Source organism: Convolutriloba macropyga, chromosome 1 (genome assembly GCF_964194025.1).
Source record: "Convolutriloba macropyga chromosome 1, txConMacr16.3, whole genome shotgun sequence".
Lineage (NCBI taxonomy): Eukaryota > Metazoa > Xenacoelomorpha > Acoela > Convolutidae > Convolutriloba > Convolutriloba macropyga.
In genome coordinates, this window is record NC_134468.1 from 59,670,621 (window position 1) to 59,695,014 (window position 24,394).

Sequence of the window (24,394 nt, forward strand, 5' to 3'; positions counted from 1 at the left end):
TTTATGCTTTATTTCTTGCTTTGTGCGTGACTTAAGTTGCTCTGATTCAGAATTTGTCTTTTGCTGAATAGTTTGTAAGATAATCGTTCATAATCTTATTCCTCCTCAAAAACGGGATAAATTGGTACAGTCCAGAGGGAATTAAGTCGCTGACCAGTTTTTAGAGCTTGAGTAACGTCTAAATGCGCAAATCGCCGAAGCTGCTGAGAAGATAAAGAATCATTGTGGGGGCAGTTTATTGGCGGTAAAGGCACCCCATACCCGACTGCAACACCCTCCTCTTAAGACTTTCCACTTCGCTCAAACCCCCTGCGTCCTTAAGCCAGAGCTAGCTACTGACGAAAACAATTACTCGTCAATTGTTTGAGAGCTAATCGGCCGACCTTAGTCGGTTATATTATAAATGGCAGCCGTCCGCTTCTCAAAAGCTATTATTTCGGAGCTCTCCTTTTTTCGATTCGTTTTACCTTTCGATCACGTTTTTAGTTTTACATTCGTTTTTCGTTTTACATTAATGGAGGATATTCACAATGCGTTTAACAATTTTTAGAATACGTTCAAGGTCAGAAAGAGAAATAAAAAATACCAATAGAGGCTGGTACTAAGACTATGTCTAAAAACTTAGTTTTTTAAATTATGAATGTTGCTTATAGTATACTGCTGACTGTTGTCAGTATTATTTATCATTTTTGTTTTATATAGCAATTTTCCTTCAATTTAGAGGATGAAATGGTCATATTTATTGAGCACTTTTTTACTCTTAAAAATACTTGGTAGGCTGTCGTAAATTTTAATGTTTTCTAATTGTTTGAATGCCAACGCCAATGTTTTTCATTGAAAATACAAAGCCTACGCATAGTCTTCGTTTTATAAAATGACGTATTGACGTGCGTCAATAATCAAAAGTGTTTTAGTTTCAGATTTTTCTATCGAGTTTATAAAATTTTTTAAAGTTCTACTCGAGCTCTTCTGAAAAAAGCGGCAAAGTTGGTTTCGTTTTATCGATTTAAATCTTAGTGGTGTTCTAAACTAACCCCTTAATAACACCATTCATTTGTAGTGAATTCTTCCGAGATGCTACCTGGCGATTCGTCTGAGGCTGGCTAGTCGGCTTGTTTTAATATTGTGGTTTCAATTTCCGATTTTCGAGGTAATTTAGCAGTGTTTGATGGCATAAATTAAATTAAGCACTAGAACCAAAAATAATTAACTTGGTTAACAAAACGGTGATTGTCAATACAACAGATCAACAGTTTATGAATCTCATTTCGTCGGCATTTTTTATTCATATCGTCGGCAATGAACGGAGCTGAAAAGCAGACAGTTTTAGGCATCAAGTTTTCCAGGCTTTCTGAAGTAGTTTCTACCTATTTCTACCTTTTTCGTGAGTTTCTACCTATTTTTTCGTGAGTTTTTGTTGCAGTGCTTCTAGAAGATCTTAAAATTTTATGTTACGAGAAATCCCTCCATGGAATTTCTCGACTAAGTTGTGTGCGTGGCGTGATTTTTGGAGAGCGATTTTTCCTTCGCGCGAATAGTTTTTTGCTTAATCGCACAAATTCCTCGACCTCAAAATGACTTTTCCGCTCTTCCCTCCTCCCATGCACACCCCTTTTCTACTTTCCCTTCTGTTGAGATTAAAGCAAGCCTACGTAAGCCGCACCTAGCTGCTGAGGCAAACCTCTTGATAGTCGTTTGAGAGCATATCGATCGACGTTAGCTCGTTTTGTTTTTCTAAATCAGAATATAATTGGCATTTCTTAGAATAATAGCCATTTTTTGAAGTTCCGTATCACATTTTGCATTTTCGGTTTTTTAGATCTGTATTCATCTCAGGTTGATGGTAAGAACTAGTGTGGCGGATAATCAGCTGAAGCTGGCGGCTGACAGTAAAATTTATCTGACAACTGGGTTATGTTATAATTTTTTTAGTAGTTTTTCATTTGCAATTTATAATTGTCTAATACTGCCCGTGTTGGGCTATTTTCGCTGCTAACTCAAGTTCAAACTGAATTTGTTTTCCCGATGTCTGTTCAAAATTTATTTGTCCTGTAACTTATTGTAAAATCTTTTGATTTGAAAGGTTAACGTTGCCGTTCTGCAGTTTCTGCTTAACAATTTCTTAGAGTGCTAGAATTTCGAAGATTAGAAATTGATGTAAAGAAATTAAAACATTTATTCAAGCAACATGTATACAATCGTTAGGGTAATGTTCGGTTGTCTCATGCGAAAAATATTTACAAAATTTTCCGTATCAAAATATAATACTAACACATATTGAGCACGATTCAAGTGTATTTTAGCAAATGAGGCATCGTAAGATTCCATTGTCCGATATAAAACTAAGTGAGTATGAAGCCACTGTAGAGCCAGTCTGACAGTCCACTGCGGTTACGCTCTCACAACTGATTAGCTGCTGTTCAGACTTATGAAGGCTTTAAGTAATCTAATTGCAAGGCCTTTGTTTGCATTTCACCGATCTATAATGTACTAGTTTAAAAATTTAAGTCATTGAACATACTTGATCGTTCAGTTTTCAGAATTGACGAAAGACGAGCAGATGAAAATGTTGTTTTTTTGCAAGCCATCGATCTGTGAGTTTTGGTTTGTATCTTAGTCGTGATGATACTTTGCTAATTTTCTGAGGCAGTGATTGTCCTTTCGGACTCCGCCCGACTGTCCAGTGGTGAGGGTGACATGTGAATAGCACTCAAGTGTTGTTGTGAGATAATTAACTCGGGTCTTAGCATCTTTTGTATGTCCTCAAATGTCACATGGGTTGCCTCTCGTCTGTGACTTGGACCCCCTCGATCCCCACTGCAACCGCCGATATCAGTCTTGTTTACGGTTCTTGTTGAACAGGTGTTGACTCTGTTTGACATAGTCTCGTACATGCTGTATGTTTTGCGATGTCTCGCCTTGCGCTCCAGTGTCTTGCACATTGGTGGCCCTTCCTCGAATTCCATGTCTTCTGCAAAAAAACGACGTATTTTTATCAAAAATGAGAGTAAGCGTGGCATTTGATCTTTCTACTTGAATATTTCGGAGTCAAATTTTTGAGATAATCAATCTTAAACTTCAATCCATTGATCTAAGCTTTTACTATCAGACATTGACTTTCATCTACACGTGTTATATCTCGTCTTTATAGATCTGACAAATCGATATCATTCTTGAACAGAATAGGTGAGCCTTCTGATTAAGTTTCCCAATTGCTAATAAGCACCAAAAAACTGCAGAAATATTTTTTTACCCATGTGAGCCAAGTCTTCTGCTGAGATGTGCATTAAGTTGTGTTCAATAGCACTTAGCAGAGCGTAGTTAACACGGAACACAAACTGATGGCCTCCGCTTTTGTGATGAACACTGCTTGCAACATCATTACTGGCTCCCAATTCTGATTGGGAGTTGCTGTTGGACCAACCGGTTGCTCCCCTCTCACTGGTTTCGGGTGCTCCGTCTATAGCGTAGTCCACGAATCCGCAATTGGAGCCAGCGTCCTCCACTGGCTCAGTGTAGTGCATCTCACGACATATTGGACACTTGACAAAGCCGAGAACTTTGGCACTCATGTCCTCTCCCAATTTGCCTGTTAATTGAGAAAGAAGTTAATGATTTTCGGAGATGTTTGTCGCAGAACTTCTTAAACTTAAAGAAAAAAGTAGATTTGATTTTTTCCATTTCCGATAAATATATGTGTTCCTGCGTGGAAAAACTACTGCACTAGTTTGCACTAATGGCTTCTACAGCCTTATTATGCATGATTATATCAGTTTAAAAAATAGCAATTAATATTGATAAAGTAGCTTCTAAAAGTAGTTCTCAAACCTAAGCATTTTGAGCATAGTGTATGACCGCACTGCATGAGACGTGGAAGATGGTCTCTGAATGATGTGAGTGCTTCTTGAAACTTAGCGTTGCTGTTGTCGCCAGAGCCTGTCTCTTCTTGCTGTTCAGATTGTGCATTACTGTCTTCACCAGTGGCTTCTAATGTGTTTTCACTGCCCTCTGCATCCATGTGTACAACCTGGAAATATTTTGTAAATATTTTGGGAACAAAATTTTGTTATGGCTTTGATTACTATAGGATGATGTTTTAGATTCTAGCTTGCGTTAAATTGACTTGACGACTGAAAAAAAATATTGGAGAATTCAACAGTTTTTAGAATTATGTGTTGCAATGTGTCCATTAAATTTCATTCCTTCAATTGAAATCGTCATTCAAATAATATGCAAGTAATCAATATAACGTTAAGGTATGTAGATGTGTCAGGTCAAAACACAGAGGCGAGCGTTTATTCGCATGTGGGAGTTTGAATATGAGTTTTGGGTATTACCTCAGAGACATTATCGAAATCGAACTGGTACTGTTCGAAGCAGATAGGACATTCGTATGGGGAGCGGGAGCTGTGGCTGTCCCTGGCGGCGTAGTAGCTTGCCCGTTCCTCGTTCTCAGCTGCTATTTCATGCCAGGAGGCAATGTCCTCTTGCTGCAGAGGAGGATGCTCCTGTCAAATATTACAGTTTATGAGTTGCAGTTTATTTTGGATTCTTATTTGACAGTCAAAGCGGCTTAGGATATGCTGAGTAACGCGAAAGTCTTCTAACCCCGAGTCGGATTACGTTTGCCGCAAAACTTTCTGCAAGGTACGAATGGAGAAATTTTGTTCAACATTGCCAGAACCGTAGTTCTCTAGGAAGTCATTAAGTTGGAGTTTTATCGTGAGTAAGTCATATATGTGTGTGTGTGTGCTGGGATGTTACCTGCTGTCGGACTGATTGTATGGTACTGTTTGGTGATTCCACGGCTGTTATGCAGTGTGCTGTGAAGCAAAAGGTCAGCTTAGTACTGGCTGATGTGAGGCGAGATCTGATCACAGTGTTGTTGCGCCCATTGTTACTCTGTTGCTGCTGTGAGTCCTGACAGCGAGTTCTGAAATGCAAATTTTCGTCAAAGATCGAGAAACTCTGTTCTGCATTTGCAGGGTGATGAATGTTCTTCTACTTTCTAATTTCTACTTTCCCTTATAACAACCAATTTTAGTCTTCCTGTCAACGCGTATACTACGATGGATAATCTTTGGAACCATAATAGAAACATTGGCTTACCTGGTTCTTGTAGCGAGGTCAGCTTCTGATTGTTGTTTTCTGCTGGCTGTTTTTGAGTTTTGTCTGTTGCCGTTTTTCTTGGATACAGCAGGTACTGAAACTTGTTGTTTACTGCTACGCGTGCTGTCTTCGCTGCCTTCCCATATCTGTGTTTGTTGGTGATTTTTGCGAGAGGAAAATCGTTTAGTTATGTTTTTCAGAGGCCAACCACCACCTCCTCCTTGACCATTGGTTGGACTACGTTGGCCTTGTTTGGGTTCTGATTCAGTTGTCGCTTGCAGGTCTGAGTCTTTAGAATCCATCCGTGATTTTTTAACAAATTGGAATCTCGAGACTTGGAAGAGATTTCGCTGTTATTGAGTTTGGAAATTAGGTCGCTATGTGGTTGCTGTGATGGGTTGTGTCAAATTTACGCGAGCTTCTGTTTATCTGTGCCGTTGAGAAGTGAGCTCTTCCCTTGGTTGCTTTTGGAATTGTATGCCGATCTGTATGGTTTAGTATCTTCACGTAAATGTTTACGCTAGGCAACTGCTGGTGACTGAAAAGTGTTTTTGTTCAACTCCTGTCCCATTTTGTTCATGCATACAGACACACTTGATCTCGCAAGATGCCACCTCGAGTATTGGTTGTTGTCTGTTGCTATTGCGGCTGCCGTGTACTTTGCTTCCCCTCTTTGCAATGTGGTGTAACTTTGCCTTAAATAAAATTCAAGCAAGTCTCCAAGTCAGTAGAACTGATGCGCTGCTGCAGCCGCTGGTTTTTGATGCTAAGTTATGGTATGGTGTGCTGCTTGTGCAAAAGGAATGCTCAATGGCAAAATGTCGACAAATGCGAAAGAGGAAGAGAGAAAGATGGCACCACGGAGCAGCTACCGTCGCTGTATTGTTTGTTTGCTGGTTTTTGATGTTGTATGAAGTTGCGTGTGTGCGTGTATGGATGTGTGGTGTTCGTGTGCTAACTGAAGTTATGGAAGGGGAAGGCAGGCCAATGCGGCACAACAGAGGAGAACAGTTTGTTAGTTAGTTAGTTGGGAGTACAAGTGTAGCAATTTTTCTCCTTTGAGTTTTCTTCCTTTTCTACAGTGGCTGCTACTGCTGCTGGTTTTGTGCTTTTTTGCAATTTGCTGGGAAAATATTGTTCCTACATTTTGGTGCCAATAGAAGAAAAGAAGGTGGTTGGCTGTTTTGGTTGGTATTTCTCAATGTAGATTGCATCGTATATTACACAGTACAGCATAGCTCAACATTAGTGGTCTTCTCAAAGCTGAATGAAGTTAGATGGAGTGTAGTTAGCATTGGTAGTGGTAGTCAATGTACTACGTTAGTAGTGTTAGTGCTACTACTACTACTACTGCTATAGTAGAACACACACGCACACATGAGGTATATATGATGTAGACACAGTCTGAAGTGAAAGAAAGAGCGAGAGAAAAAGTGAATGGGAGATAAGAGTAGGGAAAACAACGAGTGGAAATAGCGGCGGTGGCATTGCCTTAAAAGGAAACCACCGCGTGTGTGCATACGTGTATACGTATGCATGCGGCTGGGAATAGCGAGGAGAAACAAAAGCGGCGTGTCGTGCTTTTTATACGTGAATATATCCTATATAACATACGTGTGTGTGTGTGTGTGGAATAAGAAGCGCACAAAAATCAGTCTCTCAGAGCTCAATGGTAGTGCGTTTAACTGTGTAACTGTATGGAGTCAGTTTTAAGTAAGTGTATAAAAAGTGCATGTATATATTTGTGTGCTACAGTGGAGGCAGCCAACAACAATTCCCCTCTATTTTTTCCATTCACTGATTTTTGTAGCTTTTTCCCTCTCTCTGCCTATTCTCTATTCAGTCTTTCTCGCCATTTTTCCACGCTAGCTCATTCAGATTTTTCCATTCTAATTTTCCATAGTGGTATTTATGAAGAAAGTAGGCTAACTGATAGTGGTTTCACTGAAGCAATTTGCGATGGTCTCTTTAAACCGAAGGAATGTTTGCCATAATTGGCTGTGAGTATCCTTCTTAACTGCAAAGGGATCTTCTCACTTAAGTATTATATTAAAGTTTGTAAAAATTTTGAACAAAATTTGGTTTGGCTACCTGCTTGGTCTATTTTGTAAGCCTTCGTCGCATTGTATGATGCAATGGCAATGCTCAATGCCAAGTGGCGTCGGTTTGTTGTTACACAACCATCGCTAAGTAGCAAAAGAACGAAAGATACTGAAATTAAAATGAAAAAATTTTGTGGTTCTTTTGCTGATCGCGATGGTGCAATTTGGCTGAAATGAGGAACAAGTATCTGTGTGCAAGTATTAGAAGTTTTCCAATAGGAACTTAATCCCCGTTTTTTGCTCTGAGGAGAGAAATTTATAGATGGTAAAGAATAGCAGTGAGGTGTATATTGACTGAATGTAATCTATGGTCACTGCTGTGACCGGATGACAAATGAAATGGAGTCCAGATGTAATCGGAACTTAAAAAATTATTGTCCTATATTAAATTATCCGCTGGGTCAGGTATATAGGAATATTTGTGAAAACTGATTTTTGGACTTCCTGGAAAGAATAGGTGACATTGTGATAAAGATGTGACTTTTATCCCATTAACAAAAGTAGTCTGTATTTTAAGCGGGGGTCCTACATACTATGAACGGCAACATGATCATTTGAATAAAGACTTTGGATAGGAACGATTTAGTATTGCACCTGATGATCCGTTCGATCAATATTTTGTCAGTCCTCAGCAAAACATTTGAACGTGCGTTTTACAATGGATTGTAAAAGTTGTCAGAATGTACCAGGAGGCACGTGCTAAAAACTGTAACTTTAAGAAAGAGCAAGTCATAATGTTGATTATATAGATGAAATTCAATGGTTAGGAAGAAATGGATGACTTTTCATGGTAGCTAAAGAAGATTTGTGAAGCAAATCTCACGAAAGTTTTAACTGTTGACAAGGAACAACAGTGGGCAAAGGGTAGCCCAGGAATATCGTGCTAAAGTAACTATAAATCAAGGGTCTTTTTTGAAACACCACCAACACTGGCGTCAGTGAAGCAGGCTGATTAGTTTGCTTCTCTGACGTCCGGCCACAGCACCACCAACACTACACATTCAACATTAACTGAAGGCGGAACACCGCACAGTTTGACGTGCCTCCTGGTACACAGAACGCGAAAATCTGTTATACGATAAGCAATTTGGTGTCCGCATGCATCGCAATACCGTTGATGCCTTAGCTGAGATAACTGAAAAGATAAATTACAAACGAAATTGGATTACAAATATCGCATTGGACTCACTTTAAGCATTTGACTCCATCATTGGTCAGATTTTGTTGCAAAAATTGTTGAACTTTGGTATCCTGGAAGCTTGAATTGAATCCTATCGTGTGGGACTGAAGAAGCTTGTCATCAATGGCGCACAGTCAGATATTCTGCTTATTAGAAATGGAGTTATTTTGGGTTCAATACTTGGTCCACTTGACTTTTTTCTTCATACCTAACCTACCTGATGTGGTTACTGATGAGATAGACCTTTATCTGTTTGCGCATGATAGCAATTGCCTATTTTCCCAATACAAAGCGGAGGAAATGTCAATGCCACTTTCAGCTCGATGGAATCACGGTTAAATGAGAATCGGTTATTCCTAAATATCGAACCAAACTGGTTTCATTTGGAATGAAAGGGTGCCATAGTCAACTGATGATTTTAGAGACGAACTGACATAGTCGCCATACTTCAGTTGTGGAGAAATTATGTCAACTGTCCGAAATTTTATTGAGGTATTACAACGTGTATATAAAACCGTTAATAGCAAACGGCATACTAATGAACGGCAATGCCACTACGGATAGCTTGAAGCCAACTCTGCTTTTTAGAAAAAATTTGAAGTTGATGTGAAAAACGTCTTCAAAAGAATTGTTCCAGCAAAACAAAGTTCTGGCCACATACGTACCCTACTTAGATTGGCTTCTAACTTTTTGTTCTAAATCATTACGAGATGGCAATTCCTCCAGTTACTTGAATAACTTTTTTGCTCTAAAACGCTTAACTTCGTTCATCACACGAAGCCTTTTCGAGATCAAAATTATGTTTTCTTTGCCGTTTAACATAATTTTAGCGTTCTTGTACTGTATTGAACTTTTTTTATGGCATATGAGATGATATCTTTAAACCGAAGGAATGTTTACCATAATTGGCTGTGAGTGTCCTTCTTGACTGCAAAGGGATCTTAAGTATTATATTAAAGTTAGTAAAATTTTGAACAATATTTGGTTTAAAGCGATGAATTTCAAGCAGTTTGGCCACCTGCTTGGTCTATTTTGTAAGCCTTCGTCGCATTGTATGATGCAATTGCAATGCTCAATGCCAAGTGGCGTCGGTTTGTTGTTACACAACCATCGCTAAGTAGCAAAAGAAGAAAAGATACTGAAATTAAAATGAAAAAATTTTTGTGGCATTTTTGCTGATTGCGATGGTGCAATTTGGCTGAAATGAGGAACAAATATCTAGGTGAAAGCATTAGAAGTTTTCCAATAGGAACTTAATCCCCGTTTTTTCCTCTGAGGAGAGAAATATTTAGATAGTAGCGGATAGCCGTGAGGGGTATGTTGACTGAATGTAATCTATGGTCGCTGCTATGACCTGATAAACAAAATGGTAGTCCAGATGTAATCGGAACTTAAATTTGTTGTCCCTAATTAAATTGTCTGCTGGGTCAGGTATATAGGAATATTCGTGAAAATCTTTTTTTTGGACTGCTTGAAAAGAATAAGTGACACTGTGATGAAGTAGTGACATTTTTCCCATATGCAAAAATAGTCTGCATTTTAAGCGGGGTTAATCCTACATATTTGAATGGCAACATGATCGTTTGAATAAAGACCGTTTGGATAGCAACGATTTATTATTGCACTTGAACTTCCATTCGATCAATATTTTGCCAGTTTTCAGCAAAATCTTTGAACGTGCGTTTTACAATAGATTTTACAAGTTATCAGAACGTGCAAATCTGTTATACGATAAGCAGTTTGGTGTCTGCATGCATCGCATTACCGTTGATGCCTTAGCTGAGATAACTGAAGATAAATCAGAAATAAAATTGGATTACAAATCCCATTGGACTCACTTAAAGCATTTGACTCAATCATTGGTCAGTTTTTGTTGCAAAAATTGTTGAACTTTGGTATCCTGGAAGCTCGGATTGAATTCTATTGTCCTATCGTGTGGGAATGAAGAAGCTTGTCATCAGTGGCACACAGGCATATATTCTGCTTTTTAGAAATGGGAATTCTTCTGGGGTCATTACTTGGTCCACTTGCCTTTTTTTCTACATACCTAATCTACCTGATGTTGTTATTGATGAGATAGACCTTTATCTGTTAGCAATTGCGCATGATAGCAATTGCCTATTTTCCCAATACAAAGCGGAGGAAATGTGAACGCCACGTTCAGGTCGATGGTGTAACGGTTGAATGAGAATCGGTTTTTCCTAAATGTTGAACCACAACTGGTGTCATTTGGAATGAAAGGGTGCCATAGTCAACTGATGATTCTAGAGAGGAACCGACATAGTCGCCATACTTCAGTTGTGGAGAACGTATGTCAACTGTCCGAAATTTTTTTGAGGTATTACAACGTGTATATATAATCGTTAATAGCAAACGGCATACTATTGAACGGCAATGCCACTACGGATAGCTTGAAGCCAACTCTGCTTTTTAGAAAAAATTTGAAGTTGATGTGAAAAACGTCTTCAAAAGAATTGTTCCAGCAAAACAAAGTTCTGGCCACTTACGTACCCTACTTAGATTGGCTTCTAACTTTTTGTTCTAAATCATTACGAGATGGCAATTCCTCCAGTTACTTGAATAACTTTTTTGCTCTAAAACGCTTAACTTCGTTCATCACACGAAGCCTTTTAGCAGATCAGTTCGAGGTTACAAAGAGAAGGAGCTTCCACTCAGACCTTCAGTTGAAGAAGCCAGGATCCATGCTGATGAAATGGCCCTTAAAGAATTGCTTAAGCCCAGAAAACGTTCGTTATTACAATGAAAATGAGAGTGAAAATCTCGTCAATCATTTTAAATTTGGCATACCACAGGGAGAATTATGCTGCATAATTTTTCAAAACCGTGGTTCCAATATTTAGTCTGGGTCTTCTCAATCAGGGTCTAACCTATTTGAATGTCCCTATGCTGTTTGTCTTTATAATTGCTGAATTGCTGTTTTTTGTCCTTTACGCAGTAAAGAAATTAAATCTTGCTTTCTCCCTTTCTTTTCTTCCTTTCTCTTCTTGCTTACCTTTTTTTCTTTCGGTAGCCTTGCTCATATTCTCTGCCGAGATTCATAGTCACCCTATTATTACGACTCGAAGAGGAGTAATTGTAATCTTTTTTAAAATCCGGGTCTTCTTTTTTTAGAGGACGTGTTGAAGAGAAGTGAAATGCCGCACGTGAAAACAATGATTTAGGTCATTCTGCTCAATTTCAGAAGCAGTTGTTTTTGTTCATTCATTGGTCTGATGAGACTGAGTGAGAAAAGTATTTTTAAAAAATGTTCGCTAAGAAGTTTTTTCGTTGTAATCTCTTCGGCCTTAATTAATGGCTTTTGTCTCAGAAGTTGACAGGTTAATGTGCTTGGGATCATTTTGAGAATTATATACTTTTATTTAGTTTTAATATGAAATTTTGAGCTTTTTATTTTCATTTGGTGTGCTTTTCAGATTTTGTAGAAAGCTTTTATGTCCTTTCTTTGGATTGCTGTGCTGAAGAGTATTGAGGGGGCAAGAAAAGTTTTTCTGAAAAAGGAAACGATATTTTTAACCTTAAAATTATAGCAATGAGTAGATGTTGCTACCTTATGTTTGAGTCGTATAAAAACAGAATGTACTCTTCTGCAGGAAATTGCTGGTTTTGATGAAAGTACTGCCTTTGAACGTAACTAAACTTCTTATTAATTTCGTATTTTAATATAAAATTTGTTGTTTTTGTTTTAACTGCAATTTTTCAACTCGTGTTAAGCAAAATCTCCAGTATCCTATCTTGGTTCTGGGTTCGGGGGCCATTTTTAACAACACAAATGTTCTGCAAATTTTGGATTTTTGTCTAATAATTATCTGTTTTCTTTGATTTAACCAGAGTATCTATACAAATTGTTGTAAAAAATTTTGTAAAAAATGTAAAAATTTTTTTGTTTGTTACATAATTTCTTCTTTTAGTCATTTGAAGAATTTTCAAGGTCTCTCTTTTCAATTCCTTGGTTTATAATTGAGAACTTGTCCTCTTGTGTTGAATTGAGAACTTGTCTTGTTGTTTTTTTTACTGTGTCGAACAGAAACTTGTTTCGCTTTACTTCATTTTGCGGCTTTTGGACGTTTTGTTTGAAATATTTGGCTTCTCTAGGCTAGTTTCACTCTTCACTCATTCTGCTCAAAGTTCTTTTAAGCAACACTTGCTCAGCAAAGCAATTTAAAATGAACAGATTCATTATTAAAAAAATTAACTCGAAATTAGAAACGTGATAAACAATTAAAGGCCAATTTTAGATGCCCGCTACTTTAGTATTCTGAACGGCAAAAGTATACTGAAGTATATCTTGCAACCAAATGTTGGATAATTGTTTCACACCATTGATCCCCTTGGCCCAGTGGTCTCGCCACTTATGAATTGCAAGATATTATGTAACGGTAATTTACCAAATATTCTAATGTAATGTTGACGAAATGCATCCAAGTCTCACAAAAAAGTTGTCGCAAGATTCTATTCACAATTTCTTCACTTATGTTTAAAGGAAATGCAAACTCAATCATAGTTGAACAAATGTGAAAAACTGTCACGTTTTGAGACAATTTCATTTTAATATTGAAACTTGGATGGAGATGTTAATTTTACATTGAGGTGTTACCGTTACGTATTATTTTGTGTGTCGAAATTAGACAAGACCACTAACCAAACAGTTAAAGTTTTCTCAGGAATTTGATTGAAAGATGGAGTATTATTGCATCAAAAACAATTTTTACTTTGTAAAACTAGGGGTTGCTAACTTACTTTTGACGTTCAATGTATGCTCTTTTATGTCTTAGCTGCTATCTCTATTCCTTATTGGTTTCGATACTAGACCTAGTATGTTATCAACAAGAAGCAGGAGTTTGTCTAACATCGGAATGAAATCAAAAATAGTTATGACTTTTCGTAAGATGTTTCCATTTCTTCTGTTCTGTCAATTCCAATCGGGGTTATGGGAATCATGGCGGGTTTTTTTCCGGCAATCTGACCGGCATGTGTTTTTGTTCTGTGGATTATTTTGAATATATGGGTTGAAAGGTATGTCTTGGCCCAAGATTTCTTGTTCTTTTTCACGTATTTTTGAGAAAGTATAACGAACTATTTGTTCATCTATTCTATTATTTGTTCATCAGATATATAGGTGAGTTTTTGTGGACATATTTTTCATTGAACTAATCAAACTCGGTGTTCGTATGTAGTTGAAAAAAGTTTTTTTTCAAATCCATTATTGCATCACATAGTACCCTAGGTAATTGAAAATGCGTTCCTTCTTTTTTTTCTGAAGGTGAGTTGAGATGATTGATTTACGTGGATGGAAGGGTGGGTGTAAATGGCGGTGAGGGCAAAAAGTGTCCCCTAGGAAAGCCAAGTACATGGTGGACCATAAAGTTAATACGCCCTTCCAATATCCGGCGAATTAATGGCACCTTTGCTCCCACAGGCACACGGGGTTAACAAAGGTACCACCTGAGTCCAAAAGAACACTCTCTATTTGTAAGTCGAGTAAAGAAAAGACAAGACAAGGTCTCCGTTAAATTATACACATACGCCACTAGATGCATTCACAACGGGACTGAACAAAAAGGTATAAATGCAACGCAATCATTGAGAGAGAATATTTAGAATAGATTGAGGTAGTCTTTTCTTCGTGCTTTAATTCCCCCGTTTTGTTCAATAGATCGCCACGGTCACGTCCCTACCTCGTCTGCTTATATATGCTTGAGCACTCCCCTCACCTCTCATCGAACTTGCAGCACTTTTCACATTCTGGTAACTAATCTCTTCCAACCCCCTCCCCTCTACGCTTACCACATAAAAGCTCGTTTGTAAACTGCCACTTGACAAATACAGGCTTTAAAGGTTTGCACGTGTCCTTGGGGAGATGGGACTTGAGGGGAGGAAGAGATTACACTTAATGGACTGTGTGGCACGGGAGAGGGAGATTAATGTCAGGATATTAAAAAGAGGTATACGTCTTCTTTACAGTCCTCTCGTGATAGGTGGCCCTACTGTACCCAGTTACTTAACTACAATGTGGTACTCGCTGGACAATACTTGCCCGCTTTCCTGAGCTGAACAAAACAACTGTTACTCAATTTTAATCTCTTTTCATTTTTGTGATTTTTCCCATCTTATTTTCTGGTGCTCGCATGCCTTTTTCATCAATATAATGAATATTGGTTCTTCTTTCTCTCGTTCTCATCTAACTGCTTTTAACTTGTTGATAGTTTTCATCTTAAATTGGAGCAATGTGATTTTATGATTTTGTTCTTTTTAAGCCTCCCCTTTTTGGTGAACTCTAATTTCGTCCTGAGTGAGATTAAAAGAGTCGCTATTGACGATGTAAATTTTTTAATAAGGGACGAATCTTTAATTGCTTCTTTTTCCCATACCACTAGCATTTCCTTTTTTGAATTTTTGGCGGCACTGTTTTTAATTATAGGTATGTTTTTGTTTTTCCTCAGGAAAGGCATAATTAAGCGAGCGTGAATTGAATACGTGATTTTTGAGGTGGTATTTGTAGCGTTGCTTCCTCCTCTAATGAGCTGCTTTCAATTGACCGCTTAGATTCGTTAACCAAGCGTGACTTGAACGCTTAGCCGACGTACGAACCTAACCAATCACGGTTTGAAAGGAATAAGACTTCGACACGGTCTTTTTGAAGTAAAGAATTTAAATAGCTTCCACAAATTACTCGTGCCCTCAAAACATTAATTGTTAATGGACTGACTTAACGGCCTGTCAGGCAGGATTCTTTTGTGTTTGTGACGTGTAGATTAATTGTTTGCGCAAATGAAGAACTTTAGTACAGTTTGATGAATACGGCTGTGGAAATGAAGGGTTCCATGTGCGTTTTTGCTTTTAGTGATGAAAATTTGTTACGTTTTGAAAGAACGGAAGCATATATTGTTCCAAAGAAAGCTATAAAAATTGCTGAGCTTTCTACAGATGCTTCTGATAATCAATATACAACAAATTTAAAACTGAAAAGTCATTATTCGGGATGTGTTATCTTAATTGTGTTCGGAAAACTTTTAATTAGAACATTTCTAAAACTCGTGATTCATCTGCTTGGTTTAAGTGGACGTTCATACTTTAATCTCGATATGGTTTTCTTTATTGATGCTGTTTAATCTGTAGATCTTCACTGCAATTACGGTTGTGTAACTGAAATAAACGTTTTGTGTTTCAGAGAAACTGGAAGAAATACACAATCAGCTCACACTTGAAAGCCCGACCCCTATCTCGGATGTAAGTGAAAATTATCACGCAGATTTTTATCATTAAATTCTCTTCATTATCATATTAATGTTGGCGAGTACCACTTATTAAAGTATGCGGTGCTATCAATCAATCAGTTAAGTTACTACAAAAGTTTGCGGCTTTTGAAAAAAAGATACAACCAAAAACGATGTATCCTTTTTAAAGGGATGCATCTGAGCTAAGAAATAGTTAAGTTTAGTAATAGCTGCTGTCAGCCTCTCATCGGCTATTATTTAGGCGCTATCCTTTTATTAAGATACGGCGGCGCGTCTTTTTTATCAATATTGTTTGGAGTGCATTGAAAACGGGATCTAATAGTCAATGCTGTAGGTGAAAACTGGATGTCTAGGTCAAACGGCTCTACCATTTCAAGAGCAGAGAGGAAGAGAGAGTTTTTTTTATCGTAATGCATTTTTTGAGAGCGAGAAAAGGTGTGAAGTTTTTTTTCACTCAGCGAGCTAAAGTTTTTTTGATCAGGTGCGTTTTTCTCGAAGCATTTTCTATTTTTAGCTTAGTGTTTTCGGGTAAAATTGTTTTTCTTAGCCATACTAACATGTTAACGAGTGATCCCGTTTTTCTTTTTACATGTCAAGGATTTCACGTTTGACTCCTGACTTACCTCACTCACTGTTTCATCTGAATGGATTTTAAATTCTTTCGGGCATTGAATTACGCAATGTAGTGAATACGGTCAAATTCAAAAGAGCGAAATTAAAAGAAATTAAATGAATAAACGGATAATGTACGGTCAATTTAACATAGTGCATTAGGTTATCAAATTTTGTTAATGCGGTTGCTAGGTGGCGTTAGTATTAAGCTTAATAGCCTTCACTTTATAAGCTGAATTAAGTATAATTTTAGAATCTAATAGAGGTTGCAGAATTTGATCACCAGTAACATCTGTTTTTTTTCTGGTTCAATCCCGATGTGCGTACAGTGGGTGAACGGCGGCTATTTTCGGGCATCTGCTGGCTATGTTTCGAGTTTTTTACTGCCTGATGTTTTTAATTGCTCTTGAGCGAAGTGCATAGGAATTACTGTTAACGTGTTCGTCTCTAATGCAATTTTTTTTTGCTTGACATAGAGCTTTATTTGACTTCTCTTGTGACTGGTGCTTGCCTTGTTCTTCATTTTTCAGTGATCTCTATTGCTCTGACTCCGAAGTGAAGCTTGTTGCTAATATAAATTCGGCTGCATCATAGCAACAAGAAAGGCCTGGTAGCTGTTTGGGCAGTGCTTCTGGTTAGGCATCGGGTTGTCAGTGGTTCGAATCCCGACGTCAAATGTTTTTCCACACGCCTGTCGTTCGAGAGCAATTCTTCCGACGTTTAGTCGGTTATGTTTAATGCGGTTGCTGGGTGGCGTTAGTATTAAATTTAATAGCGTTCACTTTAGAAGCTGAATTAAGTATAATATTAGAATCTAACAGAGATAGCAGAATTTGATCACCACCTACATCTGTTTTTTTCTGGTTCAATCCCGATGTGCGTACGGTGGGTAATCGGCGGCTATTTTCGGGCAATCTGCTGGCTATGTTTCAAGTTTTTTTGCCTGATGTTTTTAATTGCTCTTGAGCGAAGTGCATAGGAATTATTGTTACCGTGTTGGTCTCATTTTTGCAAATTTTTTGCTTGACCTAGAACTTTCTTTGACTTCTCTTGTGGCTTGTTCTCGCCTTGTTCTTCATTTTTCAGTGATCTCTATTGCTCTGACTCCGAAGTAAAGCTTGTTGCTAATATAAATTCGGTTGCAGCATAGCAACAAGAAATGACTGACAGCCGTGTCGGCCGTGCGTCTTGTTAGGCATCGGGTGGTCAATGGTTCGAATCCTGACGTGGTCAAATTTTTTTCCACACGCCTGTCGTTCGAGATCAATTCGCCGACGTTTAGTCGGTTATGTTTAATGCGGTTTCTGGGTGGCGTTAGTATTAAATTTAATAGCGTTCACTTTAGAAGCTGAATTAAGTATAATATTAGAATCTAATAGAGATCGCAGAATTTGATCACCAGTAACATCTGTTTTTTTCTGGTTCAATCCCGATGTGCGTACGGTGGGTAATCGGCGGCTATTTTCGGGCAATCTGCTGGCTATGTTTCAAGTTTTTTTGCCTGATGTTTTTAATTGCTCTTGAGCGAAGTGCATAGGAATTATTGTTACCGTGTTGGTCTCATTTTTGCAAATTTTTTGCTTGACCTAGAACTTTCTTTAACTTCTCTTGTGGCTTGTTCTCGCCTTGTTCTTCATTTTTCAGTGATCTCTATTGCTCTGACTCCGAAGTAAAGCTTGTTGCTAATATAAATTCGGTTGCAGCATAGCAACAAGAAATGACTGACAGCCGTGTCGGCCGTGCGTCTTGTTAGGCATCGGGTGGTCAATGGTTCGAATCCTGACGTGGTCAAATTTTTTTCCACACGCCTGTCGTTCGAGAGCAATTCGCCGACGTTTAGTCGGTTATGTTTAATGCGGTTTCTGGGTGGCGTTAGTATTAAATTTAATAGCGTTCACTTTAGAAGCTGAATTAAGTATAATATTAGAATCTAATAGAGATCGCAGAATTTGATCACCAGTAACATCTGTTTTTTTCTGGTTCAATCCCGATGTGCGTACGGTGGGTAATCGGCGGCTATTTTCGGGCAATCTGCTGGCTATGTTTCAAGTTTTTTTTTGCCGGATGTTTTTAATTGCTCTTGAGCGAAGTGCATAGGAAATATTGTTACCGTGTTGGCCTCATTTTTGCAAATTTTTCGCTTGACCTAGAACTTTCTTTGACTTCTCTTGTGACTTGTTCTCGCCTTGTTCTTCATTTTTCAGTGATCTCTGTTGCTCTGACTCCGAAGTAAAGCTTGTTGCTAATATAAATTCGGTTGCAGCATAGCAACAAGAAATGCCTGACAGCCGTGTGGGCAGTGCTTCTTGTTAGGCATCGGGTGGTCAGTGGTTCGAAACCTGATGTGGTCAAATATTTTTCCACACGCCTGTCGTTCGAGAGCAATTCGGCCGACGTTTAGTCGGTTATGTTTATTGCGGTTGCTAGGTGGCGTTAGTATTAAGCTTAATAGCGTTCACTTTAGAAGCTGAATTAAGTATAATATTAGAATCTAGTAGAGATCGCAGATTTTGATCACCAGTAACATCTGTTTTTTTCTGGTTCCATTACGGTGTGCGTACAGTGGGTGAACGGCGGCTATTTTCGGGCAATCTGCTGGCTATGCTTCAAGTCTTTTGCCTGATGTTTTTAATTGGTCTTGAGCGAAGTGCATAGGAATTATTGTTAACGTGTTGGTCTCGTCTTTGCAAATTTTTCGCTTGACCTAGAACTTTCTTTGACTTCTCTTGTGACTTGTTCTCGCCTTGTTCTTCATTTTTCAGTGATCTCTATTGCTCTGACTCCGAAGTAAAGCTTGTTGCTAATATAAAATCGGTTGCAGCATAGCAACAAGAAAGGCCTGGCAGCCGTGTGGGCAGTGCTTCTGGTTAGGCATCGGGTGGTCAATGGTTCGAATCCCGACGTCAAATATTTTTCAACACGCCTGTCGTTCGAGAGCAATTCGTCCGACGTTTAGTCAATTATGCTTAATGCGGTTGCTAGGTGGCGTTAGTATCAAGCTTAATAGCGTTCACTTTAGAAGTTGAATTAAGTATAATATTAGAATCTAACAAAGATCGCAGATTTTGATCACCAGTAACATCTGTTTTTTTTCTGGTTCCATCCCGATGTGCGTACAGTGGGTGAACGGCGGCTTTTTTCGGGCATCTGCTGGCTATGTTTCAAGTTTTTTACTGCCTGGTGTTTTTCATTGCTCATGAGCGAAGTGCATAAGAATTATTGTTAACGTGTTGTTCTCATTAATGCAAATTTTTCGCTTGACCTAGAACTTTCTTTGACTTCTCTTGTGACTTGTTCTCGCCTTGTTCTTCATTTTTCAGTAATCTCTATTGCTCTGACTCCGAAGTAAAGCTTGTTGCCAAAATAAATTTGGTTGCAGCATAGCAAAAAAAGGCCTGGTAGCTGTGTGGGCAGTGCTTCTGGTTAGGCTTCGGGTGGTCAATGGTTCGAATCCCGGCGTGGTCAAATATTTTTCCACACGCCTGTCGTTCGAGAGCAATTCTTCCGACGTTTAGTCGGTTATGTTTAAATCGGTTAATAGGTGGCGTTAGTATTAAGTTTAATAGCCTTCACTTTAGAAGCTGAATTAAGTATAATATTAGAATCTAATAGTTTGCAGAATTTGATCACCAGTAACGTGCTGTTTTCGGGCATCTGCTGGCTATGTTTAAAGTTTTTTTTACTGCCTGATGTTTTTCATTGCTCTTGAGCGAAGTGCATAGGAATTATTGTTAACGTGTTGGTCTCATTTATGCAAATTTTTCGCTTGACCTAGAACTTTCTTTGACTTCTCTTGTGACTTGTTCTCGCCTTGTTCTTCATTTTTCAGTGATCTCTATTGCTCTGACTCCGAAGTAAAGCTTGTTGCGAATATAAATTCGGTTCCAGCATAGCAACAAAAAGAGGCCTGGTAGCTGTGTGGGCAGTGCTTCTGGTTAGGCATCGGGTGGTCAATGGTTCGAATCCCGGCGTGGTCAAATATTTTTCCTAACGCCTGCCGTCCGAGAGCAATTCTTCCGACGTTTAGTTGGTTATGTTTAATGCGGTTAATAGGCGGCGTTAGTATTCAGCTTAATAGCCTTCACTGTAGAAGCTGAATTAAGTATAATATTAGAATCTAATAGAGTTTGCAGAATTTGATCACCAGTAACATATTTTTTTTCTGGTTTAATCCCGATGTGCGTACAGTGGGTGAACGGCGGCTGTTTTCGGGCATCTGCTGGCTATGTTTCAAGTTTTTTACTGCCTGATGTTTTTAATTGCTCTTGAGCAAAGTGCATAGGAATTATTGTTAACGTGTTGGTCTCATTTTTGCAAATTTTTTGCTTGACCTCGAACTTTCTTTGACTTCTCTTGTGACTTGTTCTCGCTTTGTTCTTCATTTTTCATTGATCTCTATTGCTCTGACTCCGAAGTAAAGGTTGTTGCTAATATAAATGCGGTTGCAGCATAATAACAAGAAAGGCCTGTTAGCCGTGTGGACAGTGCTTCGGGTTAGGCATCGGAAGGTCAATGGTTCGAATCCCGGTGTGGTCGAATATTGTCCACACGCCTGTCGTTCGAGAGCAATTCTTCCGACGGTTTAGTGGGTTATGTTTAATGCGGTTGCTAGGTGGCGTTAATATTAAACTTAATAGCGTTCACTTTAGAAGCTGAATTAAGTATAATATTAGCATCTTAATAGAGATCGCAGAAGTTGATCACCAGTAACATCTGTTGTTTCTGGTTCAATCCCGATGTGCGTACAGTGGGTGAACGGCGGCTATTTTCGGGCATCTGCTGGCTATGTTTTGAGTTTTTTACTGCCTGATGTTTTTAATTGCTCTTGAGCGAAGTGCATAGGAATTACTTTTAACGTGTTGGTCTCTAATGCAATTTTTTTTGCTTGACATAGAGCTTTCTTTGACTTCTCTTGTGACTTGTTCTCGCTTTGTTCTTCATTTTTCAGTGATCTCTATTGCTCTGATTCCGAAGTAAAACTTGTTGCTAATATAAATGCGGTTGCAGCATAGCAACAAGAAAGGCCTGTTAGCCGTGTGGACAGTGCTTCGGGTAAGGCATCGGAAGGTCAATGGTTCGAATCCCGGTGTGGTCGGATATTTTTCCACACGCCTGTCGTTCGTGAGCAATTCTTCCGACGGTTGAGTCTGTTATGTTTAATGCGGTTGCTAGGTGGCGTTAATATTAAATTTAAAAGCGTTCACTTTAGAAGCTGAATTAAGTATAATATTGGAATATAATAGAGATCGCAGAAGTTGATCACCAGTAACATCTTTTGTTTCTGGTTCGATCCCGATGTGCGTACAGTGGGTGAACGGCGGCTATTTTCGGGCAATCTGCTGGCTATGTTTTAAGTTTTTTGCCGGATGTTTTTAATTGCTCTTGAGCGAAGTGCATAGGAGTTATTGTTAACGTGTTGGTCTCATTTTTGCAAATTTTTCGCTTGACCTAGAACTTTCTTTGACTTCTCTTGTGGCTTGTTCTCGCCTTGTTCTTCATTTTTCAGTGATCTCTATTGCTCTGACTCCGAAATAAAGCTTGTTGCTAATATAAATTCGGTTGCAGCATAGCAACAAGAAATGCCTGACAGCCGTGTCGGCCGTGCGTCTTGTTAGGCATCGGGTGGTCAATGGTTCGAATCCTGACGTGGTCAAATTTTTTTTCCACACGCCTGTCGTTCGAGAGCAATTCGCCGACGTTTAGTCGGTTATGTTTAATGCGGTTTCTGGGTGGCGTTAGTATTAAATTTAATAGCGTTCACTTTAAAAACTGAATTAAGTATAATATTAGAATCTAATAGAGATCGCAGAATTTGATCACCAGTAACATCTGTTTTTTTCTGGTTCAATCCCGATGTGCGTACGGTGGGTAATCGGCGGCTATTTTCGGGCAATCTGCTGGCTATGTTTCAAGTTTTTTTTTGCCGGATGTTTTTAATTGCTCTTGAGCGAAGTGCATAGGAATTATTGTTACCGTGTTGGTCTCATTTTTGCAAATTTTTCGCTTGACCTAGAACTTTCTTTGACTTCTCTTGTGACTTGTTCTCGCCTTGTTCTTCATTTTTCAGTGATCTCTATTGCTCTGACTCCGAAGTAAAGCTTGTTGCTAATATAAATTCGGTTGCAGCATAGCAACAAGAAATGCCTGGTAGCCGTGTGGGCAGTGCTTCTGGTTAGGCATCGAGTGATCAATGGTTCGAATATATTTCCACACGCCTGTCGTTCGAGAGCAGTTCTTCCGACATTAGTCGGTTCATGTTTATTTGGCTAGATTTAGTCTTCTATTAGTGGTTTCGGTGAACTTTTGAGTCGATTAATATTGCTGTGAGTATGTTTTAGTCGTAGTAATTTGGCAAAGTTTAGTCATTGTTTTTTATCGCTTCTAATTTGTAGGCTGAGTGGAGCTATTTTTTGGGTGCTCGGTGTTCATGATGTTTAGTTTGAATTCAACTGAACTTCACATGAAGTACAAGGGTTCATATTAAGGTCTGCTTACCAATGGCAATTTTCGAAAGTCAAGTAATTTTTATTAAAATATGATTCGGTAAACCATTTTGGTTTCATTCAAGAATGCATTGTTTTCAAGTCAGTTCATTGAGTTTTACCGCAACAACTTGAAACGCGTCATCCAATTTTGAGTCTTACTTTGGATCATTGCTCTTGCTTGAATGTTTTACATCCTACTTGTTATTGGAAAAAGTTTGAAATCTATCAACCTTACTGAAAGTGAGACAAATCTAGTCTCGTTTGAATCCAATTTCTTTCCGAACTCCACAAATTGGTAGCCATGGTTTTCGCTGAATAAAGACCAAGCTTGGCATGCTTAATATAGCTGCAAAACATAGATAAGATTTTATTGGAGCAGTTATATTAGTCTTGCAGTCTTTCTTCTGCGTTTTTTATTCATTTTTTGTCTTACGCTTTAATTTCTTCGTCTTCAAAAAGGGGATAAAAAAGCCAAAGTGGGCACAATTTTTGAGTAGCTCTCTTAGAGATCTGATGGTCTGTAAGTGTAAAATTCAATGAAGCTGCTGTGGAGACATTAAATCATAGTGTAAAAGGCGGTTTTTCACGATTTGGACAACCTCTTTGCAGTCCCCTCACGCTTTGTGCTAGCCTCCCGGACCCCAAACTGGCGACTACCAAAGCTATCTGCTCGCCTGTTTTTTTACAGCATTTTGCCCGACGTTAGCTGGTTAAGTTCAATTTTGAGTACCAGCATCATTTTTTGCTTTTTGAACCAGTTTGCTAATATAAATCGACAGAAATGCACTTTGGTGTAGAGTAGCCAAACTATTTAAAAAACTGATACTTTTGATAATGCAAAACCTTTCAGGGCTGCCTTGGACAAAATTTTTTTTTTCATTTTAACACATTCTTGTGATGTTTACTAATGATCAATAAACATATATTACGGAATTTTATTTTTTTAATGAAAGAAAACTGACACTAATTCAAATCCTACAATTTATCGGTAATTCATCGGAGTCAGGAATATCTCTTCATAAGTCACACAAGTAAACCGATGGGAATAAAAGATTATTAATCACAAAATTAACCATCCCACTTTTTAATGTCTGGAGTTGATAACAAAGGAGGCTAAAAACAGAACCTGCGAAGTGTACAATTTATGCCATATCACTATTGCAATTTCGCCATGACTCGACAGAGCTCCACGATTACAGTTTTTGTCATCTCTTGTTCATATCACAGAATTAAAGGCTGAGCCGGGTCTTGCTTGTGTTGTCAGTTGGAGAAGCGGGTGGTTGACTTTCATGCTGGTAATCTGGAGTTTGCCTGTGGAAGTAGTCTGGATGAAGTGTGTGCTGTGCATTGGGACCAGAACGACCAGTTCCCGCAGTTTGCAGGAGGTCATTGTTCCCTGCCCCAAGGGTACTCTCCAATTGTGCATGCACTGGCAAAGGACCTTGATATCACTACTAATTGTCCAGTGAGTACGGAACTAATCTCCACAAATGTGAGCTGATGTTTGGGAGATGACGTATAAAATGATGAGTGAGAACAAAGAGTTGGTGTTACTCGGTAAAGTTTTTGCTGGAATTAAATAGTTCTTTTGACAGTAAAAATATGCTGTCAACGCGGAAATTGCTTTTTGAAATCGTCTAACGTTATTGT

At 38.6% G+C, this 24,394-nt stretch overlaps 2 protein-coding genes across 2 annotated transcripts in view; one reads left to right on the forward strand and one right to left on the reverse strand.

Annotated features, from left to right (window-relative positions):
• Positions 1-24,394, forward strand: part of LOC142341040 (lysine-specific histone demethylase 2-like) — a 140,295-nt gene that overhangs the window by 96,599 nt on the left and 19,302 nt on the right. The window contains exons 12-13 of the mRNA XM_075391877.1: positions 15,581-15,639; positions 24,009-24,209. Of these exons, the coding sequence (XP_075247992.1) occupies positions 15,581-15,639; positions 24,009-24,209 (260 nt within the window). The remainder of the gene's footprint in view (positions 1-15,580; positions 15,640-24,008; positions 24,210-24,394) is intronic.
• LOC142341049 (uncharacterized) lies at positions 2,159-6,597 on the reverse strand. The gene is made up of 6 exons (XM_075391890.1): positions 5,110-6,597; positions 4,765-4,933; positions 4,338-4,508; positions 3,829-4,027; positions 3,254-3,589; positions 2,159-2,971 (listed from the first exon to the last, which is right to left on the reverse strand). The coding sequence occupies exons 1-6, from the start codon at positions 5,409-5,411 to the stop codon at positions 2,634-2,636; spliced, it is 1,515 nt and encodes a 504-aa protein (XP_075248005.1). The 5' UTR covers positions 5,412-6,597; the 3' UTR covers positions 2,159-2,633.